Below are 26,156 nucleotides of genomic sequence, written 5' to 3'. Positions count from 1 at the left end.
TGTTCTCACACACAAGGAACCCTACAAAAACATGAAAACATTAGACATAAAGAAGTTATTCAGTGGGACTCACCAGCTCCCCAAAGTGCTTCATGGCATATTCCAGCACTCCAGCTGCTGCTTCTGGCTGTTGCAGTTTATTGTTAATGCTGAAAAGGTAGGAAAAGAAAGACTATCTAACATAGTTGGTAATTATGAGGGGCTGGTATAAGCTTCTGCTTGATAACACCAAGCTCTATCATTTAGAAATAGCTATAGAACACCCTCCTGTTTGTTTACAACTTCCAAGTGAATGAATTGAGTACATGAGATACACAATGACTATATATTTGCAAAGCAACAGTTGCACACAGATTCACTCCACATTTTCAAGACTTATGACACAAAGCAGTGATTGTATATGATCATCAGTTCTAAGTACAGCCTGCATAGGGAGAAGAATAGTTGCCAATGGTTTTAAAAGGTGTAATTTCTCAAACAGCTGCACTTACTAAGAGCTTTACAGTACTAATATCCCCCCAGTCCCCCCCCTCCCCCCATTAAACAGACCATCAACTCCTTTAAAAATCCAGAAAACACTCCCTGTCATTAGAACAGTTGATGAGCAGGAACACACACAAAAAGCTTGTGCTTTGTGGTGCTGGAGAATAAGAAGTAGAGGCTGTTCAAAGCAATGTCACAACACCTGAGCACACTACAACACACCTTACAGTCCAATATTAAGACTAGTCAATATCTGGAATGGAAAGAGCATAACCTAGCAAAATATGTCAACTGAATGCAACGCAAAGAGACTTTCAGGGGTCTTTGTATATGCTGCTGTAGATTGAGGCAGCTTTCAGAAATGTCCCTTCTTGCCTCCTATCATCACAGTAACTGCATATTTTCCCCTCCTACATGAGGGCTGTTGATCAGTAAGAGACAAGGACATCTGTAGCACCAAAGGAAGTAGTTTGAACAGACAAGAGACAACATTTTCAAATCAGTGCTATGTTTCTTCTGTTGATGGAAGTTTCCTTTCCTGACAATTGAAGAACCAAGCTCCTAGACACACTCGGGATACCTGGGAAGGTAAAGTTCAATGTGCTTGGAAGTAGGACCTCAGAGTAGCTTGAGCTGAAGTGAGATTTAGTCATGCTAGGAACGCATCACAATCACAGTTCAAGAAGTCAAGCACCCAAAAATGTGAGGCACTTGCTAAAAAAAGGCATGGATGGATTTCAAGAGTCAAAGAACACACTACCTCCTTGCTTCCCAAAGGAAAACTAGACAGCAGTGCCTCATAAAAGTGATAAATGGCTGTCACATTTCATATCCTGATGATTTAAAGAACCATTGGCAGACACATCACTTCCAGCATGTCAGGCAATTAATTACTCCCAACTTATCTTTCTTGTCAACGCTTCCTGACAAAATTGGCCATTATCTTTTATTCTTCAACAATTAGCACTGCTCTTTTGGTGAGGCTCCCTGGTGCACTCAATTACTCTTTTTTTTTCCTTATTTCCTACTCTCTTGGCTGTCCAAAGCAGAATTTAATGTTTAAAAGCTATCTGTGGCTAGGTTTAAACAAAGGGAGGGAAACAAGGGTAAGCAGAAAAACTCTGATTTAAAAGAATATGCAGCAGTAGATGTTATACTGTGTTGTCATTATTAATCATAAATTACTCTCTTGTCACAAATTATCTAGCCCACACAGTGAGCAAAGATAGGCACTGCTGTGGACTAAGACAAGTCAATGGCTCAGAAATCTCCTGTAAATTATCTCATGTTTCGATGTACTGCAGTAAAATAGTGTCTATTAAAAGTGAGGGAGAAGGAGGCAGGAAAAACATTTCCTGCTTTGCCAGAAATGGACCTAAACACAGAGAAGTGCAACTGTCAGGAAGAGTATAGAAGTCTCTCCAGAGCAAGACTCACACATCAAAGTGGGTTTTATTAATATGGCTGAACATATTTGTCTTCAGACTAATAAAACCTTGGAAATCAATGCATCATTTTGCTACCCAGTTTTACAGGCTAAGGGAAACAGTTCTGTGTGGATTAAGTTCTGATCTGTGTTTTGGAGTTTGTTTTGCTTGTTTTGAAAGACTTCAGGTTCCTGCTTTTCCTCATTTGCTGGATTCAGTGTACTCTTCAGTGCTGGCAGTATACTGACAGTTCCCAAAAAATCACTGCTACCACAGCTGACTGGAATGTGTTTTCACTGGAATGTGACCCACAACTCCTTACATAAATTCTCTGAGAGGACCTGCAGATTCTACTTCTCTTGGAAAAGCATTCCTACACTGTTAGCACTTTCAAAGCACATGTTTAGAAATCACAGCATTCTGTGCTCCCCTTTCACCTTCTTATCATTAAGCCCCCCCCCCCCCCCCCCCCCGCCTGCAGTTCTGTTGAGCTATGAGCTCAGGCAGAATCTTGTTAAATTTTGTAACAGTCTTAAGGCATTACAGAGCTGTTTTCTTAGTTATCATGCTGGAAACTGCATGGACAGAATGAACAGCACTACAGAAAATCTTCCAGGCACAAAGAAGCAGCCCTCAAGGGCTAATATTCCAGCCAGGCAGAGTGGCCAGGGGTTTTAGTCACAGTGCTGCTGCTGGAAATCAGGGCAGTTTACTGGATTAGCATCAGGGGGATAGATTTCTCTTTGTATCTGGAAAAAGATATCTACAAAATCTTTCAGGATTAAAGGAGAAGGTGGGAAAACATCTCTCAAGACAGAAACAATGCTGATGGCTCAGCAGACAGTAACTTAAGTCTTTGTTTACTGGGTAGTGTCCTTGAAGTTGTTCCTCATTCAGGATAATGGGAAGTTTAATATTCAAGGGAAGATCAATTGTTCTCCATATCCACTGCCAGTTGAATATACTCATCTGTTCATTTTTGTTTAGAAGCTAGAAAAAAGCCACCATTATCACCTACTTTACTTGAAGGCTTGGCAGCAGGTCATAGAAGTACTGTATCTCCTTTTTACTGATTTTACCAACCCAAGTCAACCTTGTTCTGCCTTCTGAGGTGCTGAGAGCTTGCTTCTGTGATTAGAAGTTGACAGCACCACTACTCTGTGGATAAGCTGGGGAACAGATAATCCTCTAGCACAAGAAACTGGCTTTGTTGGACAGTTTCCCCAATTCTACAGTTTGTTTTCAGGCAGCCCTGAGTCTGTGACTGAACAAACCTCATCAAACAACCAACTGTCCCCCAAAGAACTCCAACAACCATTTCCATCATGCCACTAAAAATTATTCCCATGCTGGGAACGAATATGTTTGAGAAACCAACACAGCAAAAGCTGTTTCCAATGAACAGTTGTGATGACTGACTGCTTACAGGCCACAGCAGCAGCTCCTTCAGCTTTTCACAGCAAGGGTGTACCACATGGCTCACAGGCATTAAAACTGCCCAAATTAGTTCCACTGTTCCTGGGAGTTGAAAGCAGTATTTCAGAGCTTCAACAAAGTATGGACTCTTGCAATCTGCTAGCAGAGAGCTGATGAGATCCTTTGCCATCTCAGCAAGCATCAGGAATGCTACATTCTAAGCATTGGCCAGATGCCTATTAAGGGTTTTGCAATGACTGGCTACCAAATAAATAGCCACAGGGCACTGAGCTTTTCTTCTTGTCTTACCTTCATATACACCTGCCAGAACAGCTTCCCAGAGAAGGCAGTCATTTAAACTCACCTCTGATTTAATCTGGCCCTCCAGGGACAAGAGAGATCTGGTTCTCATCAAGTAATACTAATATACTCAAATTTTGTAACATCAGTCAACATGGAGCATATACTCAACTGCAATGATGTTTAGGCTCAGTTCTCCCAATCAAATCTACATTGCTAATGAATTAAAAAAGGATCTGTCTCATGTTCATGATCCCATCTTTTTAGCTACCATGTAGCACTTTCATATACAAAACATAATGGAGGAAAATCAGGGTGATGGATTTCAGACCAAGTGACACTTCTCAATCAGTTCAGGGGAAAAGTTAAAAATAGGAGTAGGACCCAATTTAATCACAGAACTAGTTTCTCCCTAGCTATGCCTAAAACTTTCCCTCTTTATAACAGGATACTGAATTCAAGTTGCAAGTACACCAGCATGTAACAGTGGAACAGTTTCCTACAGACTGTCAACCTCTACAGCTGATCTAATCTGGCAATGACCAGCTAGCATCAGTAGCTATTGCTGCCTAAGTGACTACACTCAGTTCTCCATGCAACAGGAAAAGATTCATCTTTCAAATACTCATAAAGTCTTAAGGTCTTTGCCAAGAGAAGTCTGTCTGCCTAAATCTCTCTTAATGCTTCCTCACAAGTAATGACAGACTGGAAAAGCTGTGCTCTTTTGCATTCCTGCATAATACATGTGTGGTCACTCCCTGACACAGGACAAAAAAAAGTCTCATCTCTGCTTTCAAACAGGTACATCAAAATACATAAAAGAAAGATGGCTTGCATGAGGATACACAAATCAGAGGGTAAACACAAAATAAAACCCTGGCTGTCTCACTTCCAATTAAATACTCCAGTTTATAGAGGGGACTCAAGAGGCCCTTCTACACTGTTTCATAACCTCTGTGTGCAACAGAATGGTGAGCTGAATCTTGTATCAAGAGGGAATACATGGACCTACAAGTGGCCCACTTTTGTAGATCTGCCCCTAATCATGTGAGTGTGTGTGAAATTCAGACTGTACAAGACAGACAGAAGTGAGTGACAGCAGCAGCAGAATTAGATTGAAGTCCTAACTATCATGATGGGGTGTTAGCACGGTGGCTTTTAGGGGCAGAGAAGACAGAGTCTGGCCAATCCTATTCTTTGTTCCAACTTTGACAAAAACATGTTTCTCATCACAGGAAGCCTGAGAAGAATTTGCCCCTGGGAATGACAGAAGCTCCAGCTGGAAGAGGGCTCAGACAGGATTAGAGACAGAACAAAAAGGTCAGGCTTTCATCTGTGTGCAGTGGCACTTGCTGGTCTGAAATATAAAAAGTAATTTTGCTATGGAAGGTTTCTGGAATGTCCATGACAAAAACATGACTGAAACCTATGGTCTGCTGTGCAGGTATCCTCAGGACTTTGATCCAACTGCACTTGCATGTCTCTGGCAATATCTCAGCTCACCAATACCACACAGTAGCCTCACCAGCTGATACTACAGACTTTCTGCCTGAAGCTTAGCACAGAATCAGTCACCTACAATGAACCTCAAGTCACTCAACACTGCCTGTTTGCATACCTCTAACTCTGACGTCCTCCTAAAGATCCCCTTTTCCTCCTCTAAGGAGATTCAGGTTTATGCCACATGTACTCATACTTCACCCCTTCCGTGGATGCTTTAATTTTCCCAAATCTTTGTACCCCATGGGGTCTCTCGTTACTGTTCTGCAGAAGAACAATTAATTGGCTTTGGTGAAAATTGCAGGCAGAAACAAAGCATCTAGCAACAAATGTAACAAAGCTAAGAAGGAAAAGAAACTGCACCAACAAGAAACTGTGCTTCCTGTTCCTCTAAAAGTAGGTGTCAGATCAGCAAGGCTTTTCTAATTAAGCAGAAATCCTGCAGCCACTTTGGACAGCAAAAGAAGTGTAGATAGGGTAGCATGTCTCAAGTGGGTTTGCCCTAATTCAGGTTGCCTTTAAACTCATCTTTTGTCAATTTTAAACAGTGTCTTTCAGCATTACTTAATGTCATTTCCACTTGCCCACTATGAGTTAACAGAGGCATGACTCTTGACTTCAATATTTTGCAGACTACTTTCATCCCACCATCCGATATCCCATCTCTACTGAGAACAGCACCGAGTTGTACAAAACAAATAGTGCAGAGATTCCAGAGTCCAGAGAGAGGAGGATTAGATGCTGAATTGATGAACTAGCTAAAATATTATCCCCTACATCTTCTGGAGACTTGTTGCAGATAGGGCTACCTGCTAGGGAGTTACCTTGCTTGAACTTCTATGAACTCATCCTGTTTGGATAGCTTTTTCACATTTTGGATCTCTAACGCTGCTGTATTACTGAAGTGCCAGAACTAGTCACCAAGAGGGCTGTGATCCAATAGGAAATAACTGCTGGAAACTCATTTCTTAGCCCTCTCCCACACCCCTTCAAGACAGAATTGAGTGAGGTCTCTCCTGTTTCCCTCAAATTTTCTTGGCTGAAACCTGATCCAGTTTCACCCTGTAAACACCTGATATGAACAAACTTTCTGGGAGGGGCCAGAGAGTTCTTCATAGCTTCAGGGGGGTGGAGGTAAACAGAAAAACAGTATATAAGATGCTTTGAGAGAGACTGCCAAAGTGCATAGACTCTGACAGGAGGGGTCTGAAAAAAAGCTACTTCTTCAGGCTCCACCTTCAGAGACTCACTTCATTGGAAGAAAGTTAGGTACCAGTCTGCTGGAAATTTCATACCTATCCCAGCTGCATTCAGAGCACTTGCAATCAGCTGGAAGTTTTCTGTTGCTGTAAGCAAAAATGCCAGCAAGATCCACTGCTCAGCTGGCATGGCTCTGCATTGTCACTGTGTCTGTGGCAATCTATCCAGCACTGCTGCAGAAGCCTCCTAAAAGGAGAACAATCAACGGGAATGCACAGTCCAAGATGACAGGCTGCTGCGATGAGATTAAAGAGCTCAAGTTGCAAGTAGCCAACCTGAGCAGAATACTGCAGGACCTGAGCAAGAAGCAGGAAGGTGACTGGATGAACGTGGTCATGCAGGTGATGGAGCTGGAAGGGAACACCAAGCAGATGGAGTCTCGCCTCATTGATGCTGAGAGCAAGTACTCCGAAATGAACAACCAGATAGATATCATGCAACTCCAGGCAGCTCAGACGGTCACACAAACATCAGCTGGTAAGCAGGGAGTTTCCAAGCTCCCAGATACATCTCTTAATGCACAAAATGAATTAATGACTAGTTCTTAATGCTAGCATGTCCCACTAACGTGATTAGCAAGTATGCATACTGAATACTTCTGCTTAAAGTGCTTCAGTAGGCAGGTGATCCTGAGAAAACTAGCTTTAATTCATCTGTCAATAGCCCAGCTGTAATTTAGCATCTGTATGTCTGTTATCTAGGAGTGGAAAAACTGAACAGGTACTGTATCAGTAAAGTGAGGAACTCAGTCTAATATTTCATGTTCTGAGAAGTACAGTACCTATCCAAAAAGAAAGGGAGATGACTTCATTAGGGAACGGCTCTGGCAGTAATAACCTCTGAGTTCACCGTACTGAGAGGGGACTAGAAGTTGGTAAAACAATTATAAATGCTCTCCAAGTATTACTGGAAATCTGTGATTGTATCTTTAGGACTAACTCTGAACCAGTGTAAAAGAGTGAGCCATGATTTCAATGATAATTCTCCACAGTTCAAGGCTGTAGATGCTGCAGATGCAAACTGACACGAGCCCAGCCACAGCAGTTAAACTGCTCAAAATTCTCTGTTCCCTGAGGGAAAATGTCACTGCACACAGGGATTGCACAGGCCTGTACTACATGTGGAATGCAGTTGTAATTTGTAGTTCAGCTACTTGTAAAGCTGAAGCCATAACAACACTTCTAGAAATAAGTGTCCTTTCTGTCAACTTTTCTCTTAAAATGAAAGTCACTGCAACAAGCTTAAAACTTCCTTAAATGGAAACTGCTGCTGCCTGGGACAGACAGAATTCATTTGAGTTTTTATTTTTAATGCAAAGGAAAGCTTTTATTTACTAAACTCTTACCAAAACTTGCACTTGGCTGGTTTTGACACACCACTGCTTACAGTAGGGTCTTAAAAAAATATGCTATAATGAATCTCTTTGGAGCTGTAGTAAAGGTTTGGAAAAAAACAGTCACACACAGAAGAAACTGGCCCAGAAGGTATTTGAAACAGATGTGTCTCACCTCACTGGCTAAGAGACATTTAGTCTGTGCTAAATTGGCAACTGTCAGAATGGATAAAGCTTTGCTTCAGCTAGTTTATCTTCCTCAGAGGAAGAGCTGGGTGTTTTACCATCTTCAAGCCAGCTCCTGCACCAGGAAGAAAGGAAGCTTGCAGAGACTGACAGCAGCTAAAAGCCACCATCTCTGACACAGGCTCTAATGCAAGCAGTGCTAAGTAAATATGCCTCATCCACAAATTTGGCAAACCTGTAGAAGCACACAATCAAAACAGGCATCTGGCAGCAAGCCTTGCCACTCTGTTAGATAAGTCTTTATTATTTGGGGAGAGCAAATATGTACCTTTTAGCACACAGACACACAGTAGCAATGTGAGCAGAGAGCTGTGATGTCTCTTTAGATAGAGGTAAAAAAAGCCCAACAACAAACCCCCAAACCTACCTAAAAACATCATGAAGTTCCAGTGCAAAACCTCTCTTCCTCCAATGCATGTGTTCTCAAAACTAAATCACTTCAGGAAAACATGAGATCTGTGGGAAGTTATCTTCACCTAACTACTCCTTGTATTACAAAACAAGCTTTGCAGACATCGCATTTAAGGGGAGTTCTTGGTGTTTGAATTCTTGCTTTCTGGTTCTGATTCAAGTAGATGCTGTCTATGACTGCTCATCCCTTTACCAGAGGAACTACCGAATCTCTGGCGTTTACAAGCTACCTCCTGATGAATTTTTAGGGAGCCCTGATTTGGAGGTAAGGACGTCAAACACAATCTATGTTATATGTCTTTTCAAATATAATCAAGAAATACTTATCTACCACAGAGATGAAAAGAGCACATGCTGAGTTATGATACTCTGCACTTCAGATCAGCATCGTCATGTAGGCAAACTTCAAGGAAGGAAAGAGTGTATATTTAAGAAGGAAAGCAGAAAAAGGGTTCATTTCATCTTTCTTCCATGACTTCTAAACAAAACAGGAATATCTTCAAGTTGTGAAACCTGGAACAATGTCTTGTGTTAAGAGAACTGAACCTTCCTAAGCCTACTGACAAGTAAACGCTGCCTTTTTTCCTGTTCTAGGTGTTCTGTGACATGGAGACAGATGGAGGTGGCTGGACTATCATCCAAAGACGTAAAGTTGGTTTGATATCTTTCAATAGGGACTGGAAACAATACAGGGAAGGATTTGGTAATATTCGGGGAGATTTTTGGCTGGGAAATGAAAACATCTACCGACTTTCCAGACGGCCCACTGTCCTGCGAGTGGAGCTGGAGGTAATTCATTCACCATCTCTTCAATTCAGCAGCAAAACAGGGTTTTTTTGTACAAAGTGATTCTATAGGAGCAGATACCATCTTCCTTCCAGCCTATTTACAAAAGAGTTTGCATTGTGTTACCTCAAAACAATTTCTACATTCTGCTAAAGCCTTGGGTTTGATTTAGACTAGTTTCTAGCTGCTACAACAGCTTTGAGGGATGGGATATGTATGGTGGAAGAAGTGAGGTGAAAGGCTTTATAACTAAAAGTTACTGTTATAGAGAGGATCAAAACACACTATGGGACAAGGATGCTGAATGTAAAGGCTATGCACCAAGCTTCCATACACATTGTTTAATGTCAGTACAGATAAGACTTGGAAACACAATGCTTTGTTCTGGAAAACCTGGACAAATTTCTGCAGCCTGAGATAGAAAAAAACTCAGGAAAAATCTAGGTCTGAGAAAAAACCATGCAAAATGCACTGTATATAACCACCTATGGTTATATATATATCACTACTCTAACAGGACCCATTTCTTCCCTGTTCCGTGGCAGGACTGGGATGGGAACATACGCTATGCACAATATAAGCAATTCACCCTGAGCAATGAATTGAACAGCTACCGGCTCTTTGTGGGGAACTACACTGGCAACACAGGGCGTGATTCCCTGAGGTACCACAACAACACAGCCTTTAGCACGAAGGACAAGGACAATGACAAGTGTGTGGATGACTGTGCCCAGTTCCGGAAAGGTAAAGCACACAGAAACGCCTTCCTGTGCTGAGAGCACTGCCTGGGGAATCTGTGGAGAGCCCAACTCTCCCTCTTTCTAAGTAACTCACATGTAGCACCTGGGTGGCAAATCAAGGGAGGGGTGACCAATTCAGGGATACACATCTATCGGTTAAGTGGGAATTGTGGCAGTTAAAACTGATTTACACACAGCCAGACTGTATGTTACAGACATCAGTACTCTCAAATGATTTAGTGTATGTTCTCACCTACACACACTGTCATCCAGCCCATGATGTCTTTCTGCTAATCTGCCAGACTATTTCAGCTGCTGATGCAATTCAGTGATGCAGCAAGTTATTCCCATATAAGGTTTTAATTTTTTCTTATGAAGTTTCAAGTTCTAAGACTTGTAATTATTCTCCTATATAATGATCCTACACACACCTCAAGATTCAACCTGAATTCTAATTTTAGTCTTACTCTATTAAAAGCCTCTAATTAAGTTACTACATTCAATTTATTATCTTTTTATGAGGTCTGTCACAAATATAAATGCCTTCACTGCACCTAGCCCTTTATTTTTAGTGTTCCCACTGTGTTCCCATGTGATATGCAAATAAAATTGCTGATACCAGCCTCAGTAAAACAGTGCAGCTTCCTTGCAGAGTCCAGAAACCTTTTAAACACCATGCCCAAGCTAGGAACCCAAATTCACTTCCTGTGCTAAATCTCCAAGTCAGAGATAAAAACGTGTCAAGGATATATTCTAAGAGGAACAAGGAACTAAAGGAAAAGCCATTGGACTAATTTGACAATGGAACTGTAAAGCCTTTATGTATTTAGTATTTATGTTAAGTTCTGAATTCACCTGCAATCCCAGCTATCAGGGCCATAGGCTCAATGGATTAAATGGTGCATTCTGGTCAACCTCCTCAGGAAAGAGCAAGAATCTTTATTGTTAATAAAAGACACACTTGTTTGAAGGAAATGGCTCACTGGGAACCTAATAATTTGTTTTCTGAAAAGGTGGCTATTGGTACAACTGCTGCACTGATTCCAATCTGAACGGGGTTTACTACCGCAGAGGAGAACACACCAACAACATGGATGGCATCACCTGGTACGGGTGGCACGGATCAACGTATTCCCTCAAGAGAGTTGAGATGAAGATCCGGCCAGAAGACTTCAAACCATAGAGGGAAGCAGTATTTCATTGTACAGTTACATGAACAGGAGGTGGGCAATGGACAGCTCAGAATCAGCCAAGTAATTGTTCATTTCATCTAATGTGTGCAACAGCGACAGTACACGTACACACAGCAACACTAAGCACCAGCCATAGCCACTCGTGTTACTGGGGCTCAAACTTAATTCTTCCTCTTTTTCCAAAGGGAAAAATACTGTGTTAGAATAGGTTAGAACAGAAAACACTTACAGTACCTCCAGAAAATCTACTGGTGTGTTTTCATTAGTATTGTGACTAGTGAGTTGCCTTAGTACCAACCAGCCAGGCAGCGACTGAAAACAGAAAGCCTCCTTGTTGCCTTTCCTTCACTGTCAATGTAAGTGTCAATAGTAACTCCTTCCAAGAGGGACTCAAATCACAAGGATCACATACTTATTTCAGACCAGAGGAATCAATCAGAACTGTCCCTGATGCACCTTTCTTGAGTGTATAGTAAGTGACAAAATGAAGCTCAAAAGTTTAGGATTAAGTAGTGTTGCCTAAGTTGTCTCTAGAAGTTTTACTGCCATGTCCTGCTGCTGTCTCAACTAAGTCTCCACAGAGGACTGCACTCAGCAGATGGTAACCCTGGAAAAAGTATTTGTCCCATATGTTCTGCTTATTCCTATCCACAAATCACCAAAACAGGTTGATAAACAAGAAAACATCTTTCTGGACTGCCATGAAGTTACACTCAAGTTAGAATGTAAATGTGCTACAAGTCAGTAAGACTAAGAGAGAACAACAGGTTAGCAAAAATATCCAGAACCATCCACCCAGCCCAAAAACTCAGCTCCAACACTTAAAACCACTATAATAACCATGAGCAAAACACTAGTACACACCAGAGAATCCACAAGTATCAAAAGTTATTCAGACATGAGGGAATGTTTGCTTGCATATCATGCTGAGGAATACTAAGTCTGTTCTGAGGAACATCCCATTTACAAGTTACCTAGAGCAAAATCAGTTTGTTTCTCCCTTACATAACACAGTGTTAAAAACAACAGTTAAAACAGACTCCTCTTGTAGCCATACTGCTTTTTGAATATGTTGGAAAAGATAGTAATAGTTAATATCTCTATTTTTGTTCACCTTAAGGAGAGTTTTAATCTAATTTAAATTGTTCAGTCTTGTGTGAAATGGGAAATAAAAGTGTCTTGGGAAATTGCCTTGCATACGTTTGACCATTCATACTGTAAATTTCAAATGTGCAGAACTAGAGTTGGAACTATTTTAACCGTGGTCTATAAAATGGATTTTTTTAGGGTTTCTAAACTTTTTCATTTCTAATAAATTGTCTTTCATTTTTAATTCTGCTTTACTTGAACTCTTTGCTCCTTAACTTGGTTTTTCATACTCAAAGAGAAACAGCTGCATAAATGACTAAGGCCAGGAAAGGAACACATCCAATTCTATGTTTTCATCAGAAAAACAAGAGGAGACAAAGGATGAAAGAATAAAAGTGGGGGAAAAAAAAGAAAGAGAAGCACAATTCCAAGGAAGCAGGAGGGCTGAAAAGTTCACTGTAGACAGAGAAAAGTAAGTTTTTGCTCAACTGAGAAGCAAGTAGGTGAGAGTAAAACTGTAAGAAATGTTTACATTCATCCTAATGCTATTCTAAATTGAATGCTGATGCAAGGGCAGAAATCTCATCTGTTTTGTTCCTACCTGATGAGAGACTCCAGGATGGCTGGGGTGGGACCCTTTTGAAATTCCAGCTCTTTGTAGTGAAGGGCCTTGGCATATGCTCGGCATTTTGCAGCTCTTTCCCCAAGGAGGACAATGCCATTATCATCTCTCAAAGGCAGTGGACCCTGGGTAGCAGCAAACACATCAAAAGAGGATAAGTATAAAAAAAAAGAAGTATGCATGAACTCTTCACACCCCTTTCATGGGCGAGATATCAGCCAGCTAGTCAGCATCAGAAAAGAGTTGCTTAACAGCATCTCTACCTTGTCACTGTGTTCCATGAATTCTGCCAAGTTCAGCAGTGTCTGAGTGACTTCTGCAATGTCCTGAGAAGTCAAGGCCAATTCAATGCTTCTGATCAGCTCATCCTGCTGGTCTTCATTGAGTTCAGACCAGCATGAAACAAAAGCAGCATTGAAGAGATCTCTGAGGAGCAAAACAAAAGAGTCAGAGGTGGGGATTCATTACTCAAGAGAAAGTCCATTTCAGAGTAGAATGCTGAATTGCTGACTTTTCATCATGCTGTTTGCCCTTCTATTTAATGTGAGATTTATCATTTTTAAAGACAAAACTAAACCAGGAATGAATGTTTTTCAACCAGCAGTAAACAGATTAATATGCAGTGAAATGACAAGTGTATAATGTCAAGAAGAGATAAACAGGTGACTGCTTACAGAAACTCGAGGTTTCTCCAGTCTTACTGGTTGCAAAAGAAATAAAGCACTGTGGCTTATTCCACTCAGAGGCATTTTTATTTACCCACAGTAGATCCTCAAAACTATTTGATAGCCTGCTGTTTCTTACAGCTTCACTTTTGTATGGCTAATATTATTTCTAGACTAATATGCAGAAATCCAAGGAAAGATTTTGTGCACATCACGGAGCAGCCAACTGGGAAGGGTGGAAACGAAATCAAGCTGCCAGTTATTTGATTTGTCCCACAGCATGAACTATCTCTATGGCAACTGAGAGCTTTTAAGTAACTTACTTTCTCCTCACAATATCTGGCTTGTATGTGCAATTTCAAGTGATCTGAAAAAGACAGAATTACTCTACCTAGCCATAGGATTATACGCCTGAGCCAGGGCCCAGCACGAGCGCAAGGACGGTGAGGAGGAATCTTTCAACAGCTCCAAACTCAATCTTCTTAACCATTCCAACCAGTCATCTTTGGAAACTCTTCTTGCTGCTCCCCAAGCCTGCAGTACAAAGCAAGACAATTTGACTACCAAATTTAGCACTATCCAAAAGCACAAGAAATGCATCAGCAGACATTACTTCTTACTGCTCCAGATCACATTGTTGAGACTCCCTTTTCAATTCCATGAAATCCATTACCTTTACCGGATCACTTGCTGTACTTAAGTCTCATTCCTAAGAAATCTTCCCTAAATGTATTCCTGTTACGACATGCCAAGTATTTAACATGAATAATTCTTCCCCTACAAAAGTACATCAAGGGCTGAAGTCACTGTTGAAATGTCAGCTTAAAAATACTTAATGCCTTTAGAATTACATTTTTAAGTCCAGCATTTTCAAACTAATCCATCCCACTACTGAACTGAGTGCTATGTGCATTTGCTGTTCCAACTAGGCAGTGCTTAGCTATTAAGTTGTATGCTGGCTTCAAGAGAATATAGCACTCAGATATAAGAGAAATGCCTGATGAAAAAAGACAGAGGCTCTGAAATAGATGTCTCTAGAAGCAACTTGTGATCTAGAAAGTCTTGCTCATACTTCACATAAGAAGTGTTGAGATTACTTCACAGCATTAATAGTCTGATAATTCAGCTGCTCCTGTCTTTAAAGTTGCTTAGTATCTTCTAATTTTAACAAGCATCCCAGACATGAGTTTGTCCTCAGTTTTGTACAGAGCCAACAACAGAAAAAAAGGGTCAATAAATGTAGTTCAGATGCACTGGACAAACTCCTTGGATGTGACACAACAGCTCTTCTCTGCAGTAGCAAACTCATGTTGTGCAGCACTCCGGTCTTACCTTCTGCAGGTTGATGGTGCTAACATGTAACTTCTTCATGGGACCTGTTTCTACAGGACCACTGGCCAAAGTTTCTCCCTGGTTACTTCTCAGCATTCGGTGTTGATAAATCAGCGGGTCCTCCTCTTCATCAGCAAGAGTATAGCCCTACATTGAACAGCTTACAATGAAGATCCCACCCACACATGCAAAAGCAATTTTCTACAAGCCAAATGCATGATAAAGTCAGAACACAAGAGTCTGTTTCAATATGAAAACACTCCAAAGTACCTTTATGCCAGCAACTACATATTTGTCAGCTCACCTTTACAATTCTGCAGATAAGAACATCGTAGCGTTGGTGGTTAATTCTGTGTCGCACCAGAACCTTGTTCACCATTGGGATAAAAATCTGGTACTGTACAGGGAATGCACCACAAGTTAGTTACTCAGTTTCACCAAGAGCAGTAACATTCCACCTTTGTTTCATTGTTTTTACAAGAAACCAATTCTGAAAGTTTGATTTCAGTAACTTCTGATTCCATAAAAACTAAGAGCAGAAAAATCTACATTCTTTAAAATCCAGAATGAGTGCATTGGAAACCCTCAACTTTAAAGCCTTGATCTTTGGGACAGTCCCTTCCAATATGAGCTTTCAGGTCTAAAGGGAATATTACCTTCTTTCCCAGCTGGAACACCAGAGAGGAGAGAGTGTCCATTGCAGTTGTTCGTAGCTCAGGGCTCTGATCCAGTGTTCGCACGATGGGATGAATGATCCGTGAAGCATAATCAGTAAAATCCAGGGACTCTGTCAAGCGGTCCACTGTTTCTAGAGCAGCTCTGCAAGTCAGAGAAGAAACAAGGAAGAACTTATCTCTCTTAGAACAAGAGACAGCACATAACAAAACACAGATGATTCATGCTCAGTCCTCTCCTGGGCATCAACAGTAATAGGAAAAACAAGTTGCAGTGACTGAAATACAGGGAGGTGAGAACCAGAAAGTAATAGTCTATACACTAGAAAACCCAGTAACAGTGGTGTGATGTTCAACTAAAAATAACCTTCCATAGTGATTTAACACAGAAAACTCATGGAAAGAACGAAGCAGTACTTAATTCTACATGTGGCTAGGGCAGCCATTGTGGAACCTGGATAAGACAGGCAAAAAGAGAGACTGAAAAGCCACCAACACTTACTTTCGAGCCACAACTGGGACATCTGGAGCATCAAATAGCTTTACAATGGGAGGTAGTAATAAATGAAGGTAGTCATCCAGGTTAGCTCCAAACAGCTGGATGGCATTCAATAACTGGAGGGAAACAAAAGACTCAATGTGACAAAGTCATGAAAGAGGTGCATTTTAAATAAGGCAGTATCCAGTGAAAAGGTGCTTTAAGGAGTACTGCCTGCAGCACTTCACACTGAGCCCCTGCTGAACCCAATTGCTTGCAACACATGAGCAAGAAGCCCTGCTGGAACATGACCCATTGGGCAAGCACCTGCCTTGGCAATGCCCACATTAAACCAGCTGCTGCAGCTTCCCACTCACCTTGACAGAGACAACACGACTCTGACTGTTGTCGTGCATGAAGACCCGTAACATGTGAGGAATGAGCTGAGGCAGATAAAGTTTGAATTCGCCTCCAAGAGCTACCACAATTTGCTCAATAAGTAGGATAATTGTGCTCTGTATGGAGTTGTTCATGACCCAGAAGTCCTACAAAAGAAAAGGGAAAAAATCACAATGTTCAACTGAGCTGAACCAATTACAAGGAAATCAAACTGTAGGACCTTTTCTCTAGATAAATTCAGAATGGCAGGGGGGACTATACTTCCCTTACAGACTAATATAAATTGGCAGTCTTGGTCTGGGCCTTCAGTAGATTTGTAACTGTTAAAAACAAGCTCTAGGCAACCAATTTTTCCTAATCCTTTTAAATGTTTGCAAAACAGTGAGTGAAAATGAAGTGAAATGCCACCTATTTATGAACTCCAAACACCTCTTGCTAAAACTATGTTTCTGAAAGTAATAACTGCACAAAATCCAAGTGCTCAAGAGATCTCAGACACCAGAACCCAGGAGCTGCTCTTATTGCAGTCACTGGTAATATTTTTGAATTGAAACAATAATCACTGTTTCAAATATATGTTATTGCAAAAATACAGTTATTACTTTGAATGGACTGAATTCTGCCCTTCTTATGAATTTATGAAGTAATTGACACATTTGATAATAAAAGAAACACTAAAAGAAACACAGATTGTACTCACCCTCATCAGGGTGACAATTTCATCCATATAGGGCCGAATATGACTTCTAACAAAGGACACCAACATCCCTAGCTGCTGGAAGAGGAACTGGAAGGAAGAAGTGTGCAGTGATCAATGCAGCCTATCCAAACATCAAAGCAATGCTGGGTAAATAACATTTCACAGGCCAGCTGCAAGCTCATTTACCAAACAAATAGCATGCATAGCTCCAATATGCTCAAAATGTGGGGCTAAATTCTTGGCAGCTTTAGCTCAATGATTTTGGGGTTGGGGAGTGGGCAAGGTGCATGTGTGTGGGGAATAGTTTTGGGGGTTTGGCTGGGATTCCCCCCTAACACTCATCAAAAATCTTATGAGCTGGAAGAATTTGACAGCCAAGGTTACAAATAGGGGTTATAATGTGTCAGCAAATTTATGAAGTGTCAGAACAGCCTTGCAATTGCAAACATCTCATCTCTAGAGCTTTGTACTTCAGATTTGAGGGATGCTTCCAAAAATGTAGCCCCTTATGTTTTCCCTCTGCCTGTAAACCAAATTGACATACATTTTAAGATAGTCTTTCTGTACTCTTTCCCATCCCCACCAAGATACATTGGTGAAAAGTTACTGAGGAAGAGAGTTTGGTCCTTGCCAGAAATACCACTTTTTTTAATTTGAAAAGATGGTTGATTGCACCATGGGAGAATTTGACTGAGACAATTTGTTTTGGATGTGCTATGCCAGTTTTGCAATTCCTTTTGCCCCAGTGCAACCTTCTGTGCTCATTCGTGACAGTGAATTTACTTTTGAAATTGGTGTGAAATAATGACCCCAAAAGAAATGTACATTGTCTGTTTTCCTCTAGGAAAATGTCAGTTTTCATAAATCAGATTCAATTTCTTCATGCAGTATTTGAAGACTGTAGAGACAAAACACAACGTGGAGCTCAGAATAATAGATAACCACTTTTTTTTGGTGAAAACTAAGCAAGAAATAACATCAGCTTCTTTAGTGAGAGCAGTACACTTACATTTACCAAAAATGAACCCTGAGCTCCTGTACTGTGCCTTTTTTTTGGTGTGGTGAGAGGATGCTTACATATAGGACAAGGACCTGCCTCCTTCAGGCTTTAGTGTCACGAGTACCCACCTCAGCTCTTCTCCCCAGTACACTTTCACCATCTTCTTTTACCTGAAAATTTTTAAACAGAGTGTGCACAACTGCATAGCTTTCAAGCAAGTTAGATCAGTCAGGTCTAGGAGTTCAGCCAACCCAGGCGTGTGTGATGCTTTCCTTCCAATCTGAGTAGTAGTTCAGTCTGGGAGAAAACAGCGGTTCTATAGCAGGGTTGGGATTCTGCTAAGGGAGCACCCATCCCACCTATAAAACACAGTACCAGTAACTCTACAAACTGCCCTTCCCATCCCAGAGACAATTTTCAGTTGCCTGAGGCTTGGCAGCAGACATCTCTGGTTAACTGAACCTTAAGCTCATTATTATCTCCACACAATTCTCATTTCCTTCTATAACTGTAAGTTAAGTGGGAAGGAAGAGAAAGCACTGCTGCAGATTCACCACCCACACTGCTCTGAATCTTAGGAGACTGGAGAAAATTGAATTTTCCTTCTTGCAGATGAGCCAAAGTACATGGTTGTGTCAAATCATCCAACGATTCTACCTCTATTGCAACAGTACATTAATGCAGAGATTACTGAAAGCTCTGGAAGCTGCACAGGCTGTTTTCCTCAACAAGACCAGCTTGATAAAAAACCAGCATCAAATATTGGCCTTCTAAAAATTATGCTCAGAAGCATCTGTTTCAATAAGCAGAAAAATTTTCCACTGGATATTCTACCAAATCCTCACAGGAGAGAAAAAGCAAAGCTGAACCTCACTCTGCAGCATGCTTGGCAGCAACACACAGCACAGCAATGCCCAAAGCCAGTCGCATTCCCTTAAGAAATGGATTCTCCTTTTAGGACAGTGAAAGAGAAAGGAAGAAGGAGTGGTCCCTAGTACACTCACCTCTCGGATGGCACCATCACAAACCCGTATTACATTAAGGAAGGTTGGCATGACCTGGGGCAGGAACTGCACGCACTTCAGCCCAAGGGATTTGAAAATAAAGGTGATGGCCTGAACTACCATGGTGTGGTGCTGGGACAAGGACTGGTCTCGGAAAATTCTCATCAGTGCCACCATAGAGACAGCTGGATAGAACTCATCCAGAGGGAGGTTGCCCATGTTCACCAACATCTCACTGGTACTGTAGTCCGCTAGGAGGAAGAAGGTGGTGTCACAAGGTAAATAATACGGCCTCAAATATCAATTCAGGAACATTTGAGTATTAGGTGAAAACACGTACACTAATAACTTGATAAGAAGAGCAGCTAACTGGTAACAACAACAACAACAAAGTAATCACAATCTGTTTGTAGATCATAAAGCTATTCACTTGAAAGAAATTCAGATGCTTACAAGAATCCTGGCTAGATTTGGACTCTGACAGGCTGACAGCTGAAGCATCTCGTGACTGATCGATCATGCCAATGTTCACTTTGTGTTTGTAAGGGTCCAAAGCACCCAGCAACCCTAACACACGAATAGCCTGGTAAGACAGAAACAAGAGGGAAACTCATCAGAACTTCATCACCATGGCAAAAGCCAACACATGAACCCACATGTTTGGAAAGATCCTAGGGATTAAAGACAGAAGATCTGGAACTCAAGCGGACTGCCTGGAAAAGGATAATGCTTTCCATTTAACTGCTGGAAGCCATTTCGGCGACTCAAAACTTTCACTCTCTTAAATCTGCTTATTGTATTTCCATCAGCCACAACAATGATCTTTCACCTCTCCCTTTCTCTGCCCCAAATCCATTAAAAGATTTATTTGACAGTTCTCTCACTCCTCAAAACTTTCAGGAATGGTTGTGTGACAGCTTCATGTTCATACCTCTCTACGGGTGCCTTGGTTCTGCTCAGTTTTCAGGAAGTTCAGAAGCACTTCCAGCAAAGTTGGGTACTTCCTGTATGGTTCCACCACATAACCAGTGCTGGCCACAAGCTGTCCCAGTGTCCAAAGAGCCACCTGGAAACATCAATGCCCAGAGAGGATTAGTTTTGTCCAGGGAACTGCTATGTCCCCTGATCAGTCATTCAACTCCTGTAAAGTTTCTTTGAGCATTTTAGCATCATACTGCAAACCACAGTCCATGGTTTGAAAGTCTCCATGATGACTGCTTTTTAATAAGCAATAGTAAAGAAAGCAGTAATCATCAATTTGTTGGACTCTAACATAATTACCCTCAGAGTGATACAATTCAAAAAGGTATTCAATTCAGTGAGTCCAAGCCTTCCAATTAAAAACTGTTTCCTTTTTTTTCCCTTTTTCGTTTCCTTTCACAATTCCACACTATGTCACATCAGACAGGCAGCACAATCCCTGACCTGTCTGCCAAGAGTGCAACTGCACACTCCACAGGAGACATCTAAGTGATTTAAAGGTTCATTTTAGCAGCTATGATAGATACATTGATACATATGGATATTTTGTTATAGAAGATGGCAAGTTTAGCACAATTGTTAAACACTTACCTGTCTTTTAGCCAGCAGGGAAGAGTCCTGTAGCATGTCCATAATTATAATGAAGAGCTCATCCACCCACTTCCTCATCTCCAGCCCACTGACCTATTGAAAGGCATAAATCAAAGTCCTTCATCTAGCATTAGTAAAAGCTTAATAAGCATTCATGGCAAAGAGGTACCTGCAGTATCCCTACCTGTGCAAGCTCCCCAATCGTAGCTAGGACATTGTTAATCACCCCTGGATTTGGATCTGGATCAGGATCTTTCAGTTTCACAATCAGTGCCTGGCAGGTGACAGAGGAAAAAATTAGAATGTGTTTACAAGACTCTTTGCTGTATATACAGTACTCAAAATTATTTTTCCTTTTGTTTATGCCTGAAATTGATTCCACAGGGGCTCAACTTGCATGATGGTGAGGATTTCGACAGTAAATGAAACTTTTGCTTCACAAATGTTATGAAAATCCAGAATCAAGTTAGGCAACACTGACACACACAGGTATTACTGTGGGTAATATCCACACCAACCTGATTTTTCCCCTGCTACACAGGAGCAAAAGGACTGCAGCTCCTGTGAGGGTCATGTATCCCTTTCCTACAGCATCTCACTCTAGAGTCACCAGGAAATGTACAGAGACTCTACCTTAAGGATAGGCTCCATATATGGACGAATGAGACGTGGAGCGTTAGAGACCAGGTGACCCAACATCCTGGCACTTTGCTCTTTAATCCTGCCAACACCACTGTGTTCCAGCTCTGTTAGAATCTGCAGAAGAGACAATGGAAGCATGAGAACAAGGAATATAAAAGTAAGCAAAAATTATTTGGATTTTCTCCTTTCCTGTCCAATGGCAATGGAAAGAAAAAGCAACCTCAGCACTTGAAAAGGCTGTTCTGCATTTACACTCCATCTAGGCATTTAAATCTAAATGAAGGTAAAGCTATATTAGCATAAAACTGAACAGATGGCTCCAAAACCATCTACATTTATGAAGTGGTGCCATCCATTCACCTAAAAGCAGCACAGAACATTATTCCTCAATCCGGATAGAAAACATTGCAGCATGATGAGCATGGGGTGAAACAGTGACTGCTATCCTCTCCTTTCCTTTCCAATACATCCTTGAAGCTTCAGTCCAAACATCCATCACTAAAAAGGACATCCTGAAACCTACTGAGCTGGGTGATAAATATTTTCTGAAAAGGAGATGTTCCCCAACTCTCCCACCTGCTCATTGCAGCAGGACAGCCCAGTTGTTCAATACCATCGTAGTCTCAATATCAAGTACTCTGTTTCCACTGCAGGCCTCCCTCTCCATTACCTGGATTAACATCTTGCGCAGGAAGGGCATGACAAAAGCAGGGTTCATGCTGCTCAGGCGACCCACAGTGCAGATGGCCAGCTCTCGGATTTCAAACACTTGATCATTCAGGGCCACAAAAAGAGCTTGCAAGTTTTCTGCCTGGGCCAGGTGAGCATCAAATCGCTCATCCAGAGAAGCCAACACACAGAAACGGATATCAGGGTCTGCAAGAACACATTGGTTTCTCTTTAAATGCAGTAAACTCCTGTTATTATTATTGCCCTTATTCACAAACTAGCCTCAAACTTTCTTCACAGCCTCAGGGAAATGCTGAGAGCTTCCCCAGCATTAGACACTAAGGTAGTATCTTAAACACAAGAAACAGGGTAGGTCAGTGCTGCCCCAATACCCAGATCAGTACAATGCCAACCTCTTGCACACACATGGCACATTTGGAGGGAAGTTACCACTGAAAGAATAAAAATACCAAGTAGGAAGATTCATCAGAAGGGACCAATCCCTCCAAAAACTACAAAGTTGAAGATCATGACAAAGAACAACAGCTAAAGAAGTCTCAGCACTCTGCCTCGTTCAAAGGACGAATAAGGGCACAATTTGAGCATTTTGCACTAGTTCTATTAATCTCAAAAATCAAGATCTGGGAAGAGGGACTGGGAGACCTTTTAATTCAGTAAAGAATGACAGCTTCAATTGGTGGCAAATATGCTGAAATCCTGACACAACCTTAATATCATCAGCTGCTCACATGCTAAAATTAACATGTGTCAGGAGAACCCTCTTCTCTGAAGCCCACACTAACCTGGATCAGTTATTCCAACCACAAGCAGTTTGCTGAGAACGTCAGCCACAACCTGCACTGCTGTCTGACTGACCACATGGGCATGACCACTGATCAAGTGGATGGAAGGTGTGAGCAAACGAGAGCAAGTGCGGGCTGCTTCCATCCGGATCTCCTTGTGCTCGCTGTTGAGGAAGTGGTCTGCACAGTGCCGAACAAACTGAGTCAGAGAGTGGCCTGGAAACAAAGATTTACACAATTACTGGTCTTACCAGGCAATATGAGTTTAAAGAAAATGCTCTCCTGCTACTTGTATTCTACTCCAAACACACTAGTGTTTATGTCCCATACCCCTTGTCCCCCACATTCCTTAGTTTGTCTTACCTTCAAACTCAAAGCTACCCAGTGTACGAAGGGCAAGGGTGATGCTACCCACGTCACTGGCCTCTGGGATGTTGGTGAGGCTGGGGGAGGCCAGTTGGTGGGCAAGGCCCTTTGGCATGCCTGGATGTCGCAGAGGTTTGTGCATTAAAACAAGAGAGAGCATTTTCAGCAGCCCATCCTGGATATCCTTCTTTAGCTGGGGGATCTGACGACTCAAGTCGTACAGCACAGCTGTCAAAGCAGGGCTGAGGGCAAGAAACAGGCAGTCATTAGAACACAAACAACATGAGGTGTGTATTTTACCCTTCTGATTATGCCTTTGTCCATCAGAAGATAATTCATACATCACAGCAATATCCATCAGCAGAGCACAGGGGTCCTCATGAGAACTCAGGTACATGAGTTCCCCAGTTCTTGCATGAGCTTGGTGAGTGAACTCTGAGGACTGCAGCACACGTTGCTACACCAGGTTATACTGCTACAATACTGTTACAAATCTAAGTGATTTCTTATTCTTGTGCTTTTTAGACACAAAGGCAACTAAATTCACTTCCAGATGAAGTGATTAACTTCAATTAATCTATCCAACTTTGTGCTACCTGAATACTTACTCCATACACTCCCCTACTAATAGTTTTACGAGTTAGCAAATTTCCAAAAGGAACTGTCAGTCTTAAAGGGGAAATAAGCTAGAGGCAATTATTCAGCACTTTGATTCTCCTTCCCTGCCAATTTGCTATGGCAGAAATCTGCTGGCCTTCTAAGTTTTTGTAGGCCATTGCCAAATGTGTTTGAATAGTGAAAAGCAAAGGAGATTACTTCTTTAATTCACTAGCAGTTGTACAAAAAGCCTTCTTTACACAGGGACCACACATACTAACATTTAAAACATTATTCTTCTGAAAATGTTATGCTGATGTCCTGGAAGATCATTTAAAAGCAATAACCTTCCTTTTCAATCTGAAGACTTTCACGGTCTCATTCTACATGGCCAATAATGCCATCCAGTGGCCAACAGAAAAATATGCTCTCTCTTACCTCAGGCCCACAGCCAGCATAGGTTCCAAAAGCTCTTTGATGTCCTGTTGGATGCTGGGTCCCATGGCTCGTGCCAGCATACTAATGCAGGTGAAGACTGTGGCATCAACCTGCACAGACTTCTGCCTCCTGGAAAGGGACCAAATAAAAGTTAATTAAGAGAAGCTACTATTTTTCAAACACCACCTCACCCAACTTATCAGTCTTATACCTTTGACTTTAATACAATAACTTGATCCCACATCACAGAAATTATACAAAGAAGAGGTGTTCTAGTTCCTTCCTCTAACCTTCACATACTTACTTGTGGGCAAAGTCCTTTGGAGGAAGAGCTGCTTTTATGATTTCAAGGACTTTTGGCAGGTAAGCCTGAAACTCAGACCTCACAGCCACAGAAAGCAAACCCAAGGCTTGAAAGGCTGCTGTTCGCTCCTTCTCCTTCTTCACACAGCTGAGAACATGATTCATGGTGTCTGGAAGATACTGATCAGCTGCCCACAAAAGAAAAATACAGATATTTGAACACTTAGGTCTATACAGTTGCATCACATTTGCAACTAAATCTTTACAAGTATACAAAGTCATATAAAACTTGCTGACACAAGCAGTAGCAAATACATATCACTAAAGTTTTCAGAGCCCAGAAGGCTTTCTTTAAAAAAAACCCCAGAGCTACAAGGAAAAACCTCATTGCAGTGGGTTCTATTCACAAATAAGATCCAAGCATCTTGTTTTTATGATTAATTGGAAGTTTGGAATGACAACATTTCTTCCAACCCATTTAGAACAGCCTGGTGACTTGCCTCCAACTACAATGCTGTCCTAAGCTTGCTTGATAAATCACTTGAACTGCTTTAAGATGGCAGGTATTTCCCATATTTACATGCTACAAGCAACAAAGAAAAAGGAAGACAACTCTGCTGATATTTGGGATACATTGAGAGGGAGCAAGACAGCAGAGTTCAACCCAAAGTCTGACATACTGAGGAAAAAAAGAAAACAAACCAAAAAGACGGTTCTGTCTCTACTGGCATTGATCACCCAATTCAGACAATAGCTTTCAATCCATTTTCTTCAGCAGTAAAACACTTTGGCATCAGATATCAGGTTACACTTATTCAGACAAAAAAAAGTCTGTCCTCCCACAGAGGAATTTGCTCATCTCACAAGCACCACATTTGTGTTGCTGCATTGCCTGCACAAACTCCTCTGGACCAAAGAGAGCTGGGATAACTTCCAGCTCAATTTCAGCAACACTTCTAAGATCCAACCATCTATCTTGTCACCTGTGAATGCTGAAGGTCGGAAAGCTGCCAAGCGTGGGAGCAGATTGAGAACCGTCATCTGGATCAGAGAATTTTTGCTGGTTCTGCACTTGAGAACCCACTGGCACACCTGAAAGGAAAGAGATTGAGCTGTGAAGGATAGTCATTGGCAGCAATGCACTGTGTTTATTATCTAGTGCTTTAAGGCATTTTAACAACATTTGTCCATCAGAAAGAGGGGTAATTAAGGCTGCTTCCAAGGCAAGTAAATCATTTGCTCCAAGAGAGATGGTGACAAAGCCAGGATACATATAATTAATGAGTTCTGCTGCCTCAATTCAATACTAGACAGTATTGGCGGCTAAGTAAGGATATGGAGGACAACTGCTCTATGGGAACTGGTGTTGTGAATGGCAATAGACAAGTGGAAGACTAAACACTTACTTGATCAAACTTCTCTTCCATCAGATCCCTGCAGCATCGACTTTCTACCAACGTAGACTTTGCTGGGACAGGTGAGGTTGCAAAACCCATGATTCCTTGGTGAGCACTGTACCCCAGAAGACCAGCCAAAGCATTTGACTGAGAGGGCTGAAGAGACTGGAAGCTAGTGAAGGGAGTGATGTGGCGAGGTTTGGTACTGAAGCCCATCAGGTCTTTGCAGTATTTGTCATGCACAAGCTGCTGCTGAGTGATCTCTTCCATCTCCTCTCTAAGGCGCTGGACAAAGTAGAGAAGCATGTTTT

The 26,156-nt window shown here is 41.6% G+C and overlaps 2 protein-coding genes across 6 annotated transcripts in view; one reads left to right on the top strand and one right to left on the bottom strand.

The window, feature by feature from the left end:
* Positions 1-26,156, bottom strand: part of MTOR (mechanistic target of rapamycin kinase) — a 54,971-nt gene that overhangs the window by 24,780 nt on the left and 4,035 nt on the right. For 3 of the 4 annotated variants that reach the window (XM_062012672.1, XM_062012673.1, XM_062012674.1), the window contains 24 exons: positions 25,855-26,130; positions 25,432-25,540; positions 24,450-24,636; positions 24,146-24,274; positions 23,108-23,352; positions 22,745-22,960; positions 21,943-22,148; positions 21,264-21,386; positions 20,815-20,904; positions 20,631-20,723; positions 19,990-20,124; positions 19,512-19,641; positions 19,059-19,309; positions 18,183-18,224; positions 17,055-17,141; positions 16,333-16,500; positions 15,980-16,092; positions 15,460-15,622; positions 15,108-15,200; positions 14,804-14,950; positions 13,863-14,005; positions 13,070-13,232; positions 12,786-12,931; positions 74-149 (listed from right to left, as the gene is read on the bottom strand). In XM_062012672.1, coding sequence (XP_061868656.1) covers positions 74-149; positions 12,786-12,931; positions 13,070-13,232; positions 13,863-14,005; positions 14,804-14,950; positions 15,108-15,200; positions 15,460-15,622; positions 15,980-16,092; positions 16,333-16,500; positions 17,055-17,141; positions 18,183-18,224; positions 19,059-19,309; positions 19,512-19,641; positions 19,990-20,124; positions 20,631-20,723; positions 20,815-20,904; positions 21,264-21,386; positions 21,943-22,148; positions 22,745-22,960; positions 23,108-23,352; positions 24,146-24,274; positions 24,450-24,636; positions 25,432-25,540; positions 25,855-26,130 — 3,531 coding nt within the window. The remainder of the gene's footprint in view (positions 1-73; positions 150-12,785; positions 12,932-13,069; positions 13,233-13,862; positions 14,006-14,803; positions 14,951-15,107; positions 15,201-15,459; positions 15,623-15,979; positions 16,093-16,332; positions 16,501-17,054; positions 17,142-18,182; positions 18,225-19,058; positions 19,310-19,511; positions 19,642-19,989; positions 20,125-20,630; positions 20,724-20,814; positions 20,905-21,263; positions 21,387-21,942; positions 22,149-22,744; positions 22,961-23,107; positions 23,353-24,145; positions 24,275-24,449; positions 24,637-25,431; positions 25,541-25,854; positions 26,131-26,156) is intronic. The other variant, XM_010209685.2, reaches the window with a different exon arrangement.
* On the top strand, positions 6,333-12,355 carry ANGPTL7 (angiopoietin like 7). Of its 2 annotated transcripts, none has more exons than XM_010209684.2 (5): positions 6,333-6,863; positions 8,541-8,641; positions 8,971-9,165; positions 9,708-9,906; positions 10,916-12,355. In XM_010209684.2, exons 1-5 carry the CDS (start codon positions 6,485-6,487, stop codon positions 11,083-11,085), a joined length of 1,044 nt encoding a protein of 347 aa, XP_010207986.2. In that variant the 5' UTR covers positions 6,333-6,484; the 3' UTR covers positions 11,086-12,355. The 2 variants fall into 2 exon arrangements, with proteins under 2 accessions (XP_010207986.2, XP_061868659.1); XM_062012675.1 differs by having other exon boundaries at positions 8,538-8,641.

The sequence above is a fragment of the Colius striatus genome, chromosome 21, assembly GCF_028858725.1.
Source record: "Colius striatus isolate bColStr4 chromosome 21, bColStr4.1.hap1, whole genome shotgun sequence".
Classification (NCBI taxonomy): Eukaryota; Metazoa; Chordata; class Aves; order Coliiformes; family Coliidae; genus Colius; species Colius striatus.
The sequence above is the reverse complement of the archived record's forward strand: the minus strand, read 5'-3'. Positions and strand labels throughout refer to the sequence as shown.

What these genes read in the sequence shown, in the direction of transcription:
- ANGPTL7 (XM_062012675.1), top strand. Translation starts at nt 6,485, where the DNA reads ATGCCAGCAAGATCCACTGCTCAGCTGGCATGGCTCTGCATTGTCACT. An exon ending in TAGGGAGCCCTGATTTGGAG is followed by an intron (nt 8,642 to 8,970) that starts GTAAGGACGTCA and finishes TTCCTGTTCTAG; the next exon opens with GTGTTCTGTGACATGGAGAC. An exon ending in CTGTGCCCAGTTCCGGAAAG is followed by an intron (nt 9,907 to 10,915) that starts GTAAAGCACACA and finishes TTTTCTGAAAAG; the next exon opens with GTGGCTATTGGTACAACTGC.